This window comes from Notothenia rossii (genome assembly GCF_949606895.1).
Source record: "Notothenia rossii genome assembly, chromosome: 11".
NCBI classification, from domain to species: Eukaryota; Metazoa; Chordata; class Actinopteri; order Perciformes; family Nototheniidae; genus Notothenia; species Notothenia rossii.
In genome coordinates this window covers 480,001-487,842 of record NC_136910.1, presented here as the reverse complement: position 1 = coordinate 487,842, position 7,842 = coordinate 480,001, and the positions used below count along the sequence as shown (strand labels likewise).

Genomic DNA, 7,842 nt, shown 5'->3' with positions numbered 1-7,842 from the left:
CAGGAAACAGTTTTTAATTTTATTTTGAAATCAGTCGTGGTACAAACGCTGCGCTGTGATTGGTCACTGCTTTACATTCAGTCAGATTTATAAAACGGATATAAAAATATAAATGTACAAACAGGAAGCGGTTACTCTCCAATTAAACAATTAATAATATTCAAACTAAACTTTATCTGCTTCCTGTCTGACACGCTCTGGTTTCACCGGGTATTAACTCTTAGAGTAATCAATATTTAAGGGTCCTTAACGAGCGTCTCCTGAGGAACAGGAAGTGGAATCCGATTTCACTTCCACCTGGGCAGAGAAGGACAGGAAGTGCATGCGGGGGGATTTTCAAAAATAAAACACCTCTGCTGCTCTCATTGGTCTTCAGGCTCTGGAGTGACCTTTAGTTTTCACAGCTGATCAGGAGAGCCAATCAGACTGCAGGGTTGCAGCAGGAAGCTCTGTGATTGGCTGGGAGAGGGGGCGGGGCTTGAGATTAAAGGAGCAGTACTCCCAATATTGGAACGTTCCCGCTTCTCGTGACGTTCAGACGAAACGTGCGAAGACATCGGACACAAGCAACTGATTGGTCCTTCCAGGGGGCCAGATGACATCATCCAGCAGGAGGGGATTCTGATTGGACGGCTGTGGGAGGGAGGAGGGGACTTCCTGTTGGCTCGTCACAGACCCAGGATGTGTTTGATGTGACCCTGAAACAGGAACACAGGTAGAGTCAGAGCCTGAGTCACCTGCGGAGAACAAGGTGATGATGATGATGATGATGATGTGTCATCTGACCGGTTCTCCTGCGAGGCAGCGGGGGCAGCAGAGAGCAGACCTGGACTGAACCACACACACCTGAGGAGGAAACGGACCATAATTCATCTGGATATATAACATTATAATGATTTATTCAATAAGACTCACCTGCTGCTCTGGCTGCTGATTGGACGCTGTGAAGGTGAGCGACGTTTCCATTGGACACTCAGACTCCGCCCCCAAACACACACGCTTCTGAAAACAAAAACATGTTTAATATTTCAGGGTCATCTCTAGTTGATATTTAATACTTCTTTGTGTCTGCAGTGCGTTCATTATAACACCATCAGTGAGGGGTTAGTGAACAGCCAGGCCCCCCACAGAGAGCATCCAGGCCCCCCAGTGAGCGTCCAGCCCCCCCTCAGAGCATCCACGCCCCCCACAGAGAGCAGCCAGGCCCTCCCACAGAGAGCATCCAGGCCCCCCACAGTGAGCGTCCAGCCCCCCCCTCAGAGCATCCAGGCCCCCCACAGTGAGCGTCCAGCCCCCCCCTCAGAGCATCCAGGCCCCCCACAGAGAGCAGCCAGGCCCTCCCACAGAGAGCGTCCAGGCCCCCCACAGAGAGTTACAAAGTGTTACCAAAGGTGGAAGAAGTCTGAGGTGAGACTGACCTGTACTCAAAGTACTCCGTGTGTACTCCGTGGCAGTGTGGGGAGGGGTTGACTCGAGCAGTCCCTTATAGATACTGTCTCTTTACGTCAGTGAGCCGGATGATTTGGCTCGGCTCTCTTAAAGCGCCGGCTGTTTCGGCTCTTCATGTTACCACAGTTTACACGGAGCCTCAGTTTTGCCGCTGGGAGGCTCCGGCGCTCGCAGCTCACGCGCGTGCTCCACTAAAACCCCCCCGCTCATCGCGTCCAAATCGTGCACGTTCCGTGTTGTCTTACCTCTACTCAGTGTGTACTCTGTGAGTACTCATTGTGTACTCAAAGTACTCCGTACAGTGTTTCCCATACATTGATTTATTTGTGGCGGGGCTGCCACAAATAAATATCGTCCGCCACAAATGGATCTCATAAAAAATGCCTGTCTGTCTCTCTGTCTGAATTTGTGGTCTAATGGATAGTGAGGTGGGCTGATGATCGAAAGGTTGCGAGTTCAAATCCTGCCTGGAACACCACTACTAGTGTGCCCTTGAGTAAGGCACTTAGCCCTCGGTTACTCCAGGGAGAGTGTCCCTGTGATCGGTCATTGTAAGCCTCTTTGGAATAAGGCTGAATTGTAAATGATATTTTTGGAGAATAAACCCCACGGATCCTCAACTCAATGTTTAACTCATTAACAACGCAACACAGAGCAACAAGATCGTTGTTGTTCAGTAGCCATGAACTCGCATGTATTATCTTATTTGAGGGGGGGTGGATGCATGGACCACCCGAATAGGTTAAGGGGCCTTTGGCTTTTCTTGCTGGGGGGTGGGGGTCAAAGTACTCCGTGTGTACTCTGCTTTCAGTCAGCTATCATCACTAACAACAGAACTGCTGTTTGAGAGTAGCAGCAGTGGTCGGTAAACAGTTAAATGGCTTCTATTGAAGATTTAGTTGAGTCCCCAAATGAGGATTTGTTGGGTACTTATAAAAAAGATCAGCTTTTGAGAGTGGCTGACCTTTACGCTCTTGAACTTCACAAAAAGTTGAATGAAGAGGAGTTGTTGGTAGAAATAAAGGCACAGTTACACTGCAGGCCTTGCTCTGCCTCGCTCCGTTTGGTTAGGCCTCGTTAGGCCCGGCTCCCTTTAATGCTGCGCTCACATTACAGTTTAGGAACTGGGGTAGTAACTATAGTAACGCAGTGTAGGCGGAGCCGTGACGTCATCTTCAATGAGCTCCCAGAAAAACAACACAGCCGTTAGCTGTTAGCTCTCAGAGATCACAGCTCCTCATATCTGTTCAGAAACTAGACAAAAGTTAAACAAGTCCAAACCACAGACTGTCTGTGTCATGGAGAATACAGTCTCTGGTTTATTTATGTCTGTAGGCCGTTGTTGTGAGTGTGGACGGTCGGAGCATATACTGCGTTAGCTTAGCCGATCTCCATTCAGAAAACACGCATTTTTAAAGGTGTTTCTCCTGCCGTCTGTCTGCAGACTGGTCAAAGCCTTAATTCATGGTTTTTACTATCCGGTATCAGTATGTTGTTACTTCGGCATCATTTTGAAACGTGTATTACAATTACATCACGTGAAATATGTTCATCTTGTTGTAGCTGTAGCCCCCTTGACAGCGATTCTCTCTCTAGTTTAACTCAGCCCGACTCAGCCCGGTTGTTGGCCTCAATAGAACCACGATTTAGTCGGGCCAGTAAAAAGGTGAAAGAGTAGCCCCGGGCCGGAACTAGGCCGAGTGTGAGCGCAACCAAAATCAGGCCCCGCACGGCACGGCACGCTTAAAGCGAGCTCCGCGCTGTAGTGTGAATGCGCCATTAGTGGAATAAAGTGTTTAGTGTGTCTTTCTGGGGCCTGCCTCCCAACAGTCAATTGAGCCAGGTAACGTTTCAGGTGTGGCTCCAGTCCTGTCTGGACTTGGGGTTGGACTATCATTTAAAGAACAGAAAGAGCTTCTAATGCTACACTTGGAACGTGATGTGGAGGTAGAAAAGTTGAGACAAAATGCCCGTCTTCTGGAGGCGGAGCCTCAAGAAGGTATAAAGGTTGCCCAGCTGCAAGGTTCAGTCTCTGACTCTGATCCTGGCCTGCTGCAGCAACCTCAGCCTACAGCCTGTGTTCGGGTTGATGCACCCTGCAACATGCTGCAGCACACACCCACACTTCCACACACTGCTGACAGCCTGATTCTTACGTACACTATTCCTCAGAGGTGTTTTTCTTTAACCTGTTAAATAAACATATATTTGGCATTTAACTCTGTGTGGCCTCCCTATTTGTTCCAGCCTTAAGGAAGGTTGTAACTGCCCCCCCCTCCTCTAGTCTTGAGGAGTCAGAAGTCATCCATCTCTCTTCAGGAAGTGTAATATAAGAAAAAGCCCTGGGTTGCGTTCGGATAATCCAAAGATCAGCTCCTAACCCTATCTCCTATTCCTTGACCTCTGAGTGAAAGGTCACGGGGTTAGGGATAGTGGATAGGAGAATTCAAAAGGACTTAGGAGAAGAGAATGCACTTTCACTATCCCACGTGTTTATGATGCGCCAGCGGACGTCCTGAATGTGCGTCTGCTGCTGTGGGGAAACTATGGAAACTACAGTTTTCTATACAGAGGACTACAACATGGATGTTTAATAAGAACGAGGGACTCATCTAGAGACTCTGCACCGTGCTCTGATGCTGTTGCTTTATGCTTTATGAACAACAGAGAAACATATTCTTCATGACCAAAGATGGAATTGAAATAAAAAAGGAAAGTGAAACTTCTGCTCGTCACCCTCTCCCTCCGGTCCACATTAATACAAATGATCCCAATACGTATGATTGATGAAAAGATCTTAAAATCAATACAGATGTATTTATTATAAACGTTAGTCCTTAACATCTATCACTGTGTACATCATTCAAACATCTTTTAAAAGTTGAACAAACCCCACACAGCTCAGTGAAATGTTGACTTTATTTGATCATTTCAGTAAAAACTAACGTTCATATTTCTCTTTGTGATTATAATACTGATGAACGTTCAAAACAAAGCACTTTGGCAACTTACCACATACGTTTCAAAAAGCTTAATAAGCACCGTAACTTTCATGATATCATTTCTCCGTCATAATCGTTTGTTTCCGTGAACGGCCGACTGTTGTGTGACGGCAAATGCTGCGGCTGCAAGGCATTGTGGGGCAGCATTTTCTCCTCTCCTTTCGGTGAGGGAGGTCCAGTGGTTCCTAAGCTAAAGGAGGTTATAAAGGAAGTTTGAAACCTCCTTTCCTTTCATCTATGGAACGGCACTTATCATGGCTGCCACTGAGGGACTTCCGGGTCATTTCACTCAGTTAGGAAGGTTCCTGAGAGAAATGGACTATTGGAACGCGACCCCGGCCCCGCTAATATTGAAGGAGCTGTTTTAAAACACTGTAAAGGACAACTTGCACCTGTGCTCACAGACATGTTTAGGTCCTCCCTTAATCCCCAGGCCCAGTGAGCCCAACGACTCGGCCCATAGCACTCACCTCACTGGTAATGAAATGCTTTGAGCGTTTAGTTAAGAGCTATTTAATCTCACAAACGCAGCACCTCTTGGATCCCATGCAGTTTGCTTATCAGGCCTCTCGAGGGGTGGAAGATGCCATCGCCCGCTGCATCTTCTGCACACTCACCTCGAGACGCAGAAAGCCCATGTAAAGATTCTATTTGCCGACTTCTCATCGGCTTTTAACAGAATCAAGCCAAGTATTTCAGCAAATATCTGAACAGAAGAATTCTCACTTGGTCTGATCTCCTGGATCTTCCTCAGCTGTAGAACTCAGCAGGTCAGAATAGGCGTGGCACTGTCTGAGACGCTGACTGCCTGGATAGGCTCAGGGATGTGTCCTATCCTCTCTTTTATTCATGTTATACACCAACTCCTGCACCAGCCCGTTTCCCAACAGGCACTCAGCATGCAGATGATACGGCCAGCCTCCTCTCTGATGAGGAAGAGGAGCATGGGCCTGTCCTTGACTTCTTTATGAGAAGTCCAACCTGCTTCTCAACACCTCAAAAACAAAGGAGACGGAAATTGATTTTAGAATAGCACAACGGCCCAACCCTACTCTTCTAAATGGCGTTCAATGTGTCACTGAGTACAAGTGTCTTGGTGTCGTGCTTGACCACAAGTTCAGATGGGATGTTTGGTCTGAGAAAATAAATGCTAAGTCTCAACAAAGAATGTTCTTTTTACGTAAATGATTGTCTTTTAATGTCGGCAACAGAATGGTGAAGGTGTTTTATCATGCTTTTATCGAAAGTGTGCTCTCCTTCGGCATCTTATGCTGGTTCGCCACTGAGGCTCAGACAAAGTCCGTCAGGAGGGCCGTAACATTGTCCAGTAAATTGACAGGAATCTCATTAGCTAATATAGAATACTCGGACAGAGATTTAAAATTGGCACACATTATTGTGAGTGACCTGAGGCACCCTGTGGCCTCTCTTTGAACTGCTGCCATCCGGGCGGAGGTATCGTGCCCCTTATTTAAAAAGGAACAGATCTCGGCTGTGTTTCGTCCCACAAGCCGTCAGACTCCTGAATCAATGATGGCTAGGACGCACTGTTCACCAGCTGGTCTGGCCCTGTCCCCCCTACAGGCCCCCTACAGGCCCCCTACAGGCCCCCCACAGGCCCCTTGTCACGTCTGCCGATATCTGGCTTTCTTACGTCTGTTTGTTTTAATCTGTGTCTATTAGAGATGTCCCGATCTGATCACGTGATCGGGGATCGGAGCCGATCACGTGATTTTGAAAAAATCGGGGATTGGGATTTTTTTTTTTTTAATAAAATATTTGTATTATTTTATTTAATGTTACAACAAAAGAAATGACCATGTTCACGTCTTAAAGTCATCCTGAGGCCTTCGTTTTGGTTTAAAACTACACAACATCCTGTATGTGTTGCTTCGGGCTTGTTTCCAGAGACCTGGTTGCTTATTTCTCTCAAATCTGGCCACACAGTGGGCGCAGTGTCTAACAGCAGCAGTAAGCTAACGAGAGGCTACGTTCAGCTGATGACTCCGGAGTCGGGTCAGAGAAAATGTCAGGAGTTTGGAAGTATTTTAAAATTGAAAGCGAAGGCAGTTTAACAGCCAGATGCAATGTTTGCAAGGCGGAGGTTCCGCGTGGTGGAAAGAACAGAGCTACGTTCAAAGAACAGAGCTACGTTCAAAGGACAGAGCTACGTTGAAAGGACAGAGCTACGTTCAAAGGACAGAGCTACGTTGAAAGGACAGAGCTACGTTCAAAGAACAGAGCTACGTTCAAAGAACAGAGCTACGTTCAAAGAACAGAGCTACGTTCAAAGGACAGAGCTACGTTCAAAGAACAGAGCTACGTTCAAAGGACAGAGCTACGTTCAAAGGACAGAGCTACGTTCAAAGGACAGAGCTACGTTCAAAGGACAGAGCTACGTTCAAAGGACAGAGCTACGTTCAAAGGACAGAGCTACGTTCAAAGAACAGAGCTACGTTCAAAGGACAGAGCTACGTTCAAAGAACCGAGCTACGTTCAAAGGACAGAGCTACGTTCAAAGAACAGAGCTACGTTCAAAGGACAGAGTTACGTTCAAAGGACGTCAAAGGACAGAGCTACGTTCAAAGGACAGAGCTACGTTCAAAGGACAGAGCTACGTTCAAAGAACAGAGCTACGTTCAAAGGACAGAGCTACGTTCAAAGGACAGAGCTACGTTCAAAGAACAGAGCTACGTTCAAAGGACAGAGCTACGTTCAAAGGACAGAGCTACGTTCAAAGAACAGAGCTACGTTCAAAGAACAGAGCTACGTTCAAAGGACAGAGCTACGTTCAAAGGACAGAGCTACGTTCAAAGAACAGAGCTACGTTCAAAGGACAGAGCTACGTTCAAAGGACAGAGCTACGTTCAAAGGACGTCAAAGGACAGAGCTACGTTCAAAGGACAGAGCTACGTTCAAAGGACAGAGCTACGTTCAAAGGACAGAGCTACGTTCAAAGGACAGAGCTACGTTCAAAGGACAGAGCTACGTTCAAAGGACAGAGCTACGTTCAAAGGACAGAGCTACGTTCAAAGGACAGAGCTACGTTCAAAGAACAGAGCTACGTTCAAAGAACAGAGCTACGTTCAAAGGACAGAGCTACGTTCAAAGGACAGAGCTACGTTCAAAGAACAGAGCTACGTTCAAAGGACAGAGCTACGTTCAAAGGACAGAGCTACGTTCAAAGAACAGAGCTACGTTCAAAGGACAGAGCTACGTTCAGCACGACCAATCTAACACGCCACCTGAGAAACAAACAACAACAGGACGAGTACACAGCGGCCCCTCGGGGAACGGCACTGAAACAACCGACACTTTTAAAAGGGAAGAGAAACTGCCCCAGAACATTCGAGCCAACAGCCAAGATAGCTGAATTCATCGCGTCGGAGGA

The 7,842-nt window shown here is 47.1% G+C and overlaps 1 protein-coding gene across 1 annotated transcript in view; it reads right to left on the bottom strand.

Moving 5' to 3' along the window:
- Positions 1 to 5: 5 nt before the first annotated feature.
- LOC307024157 (uncharacterized protein) overlaps positions 6 to 7,842 on the bottom strand; it is a 9,337-nt gene continuing 1,500 nt past the window's right edge. The window contains exons 2-4 of the mRNA XM_079658024.1: positions 916 to 1,002; positions 787 to 846; positions 6 to 698 (exon numbers count right to left, since the gene is read on the bottom strand). Coding sequence (XP_079514150.1) covers positions 669 to 698; positions 787 to 846; positions 916 to 1,002 — 177 coding nt within the window. The 3' untranslated portion in view covers positions 6 to 668. The remainder of the gene's footprint in view (positions 699 to 786; positions 847 to 915; positions 1,003 to 7,842) is intronic.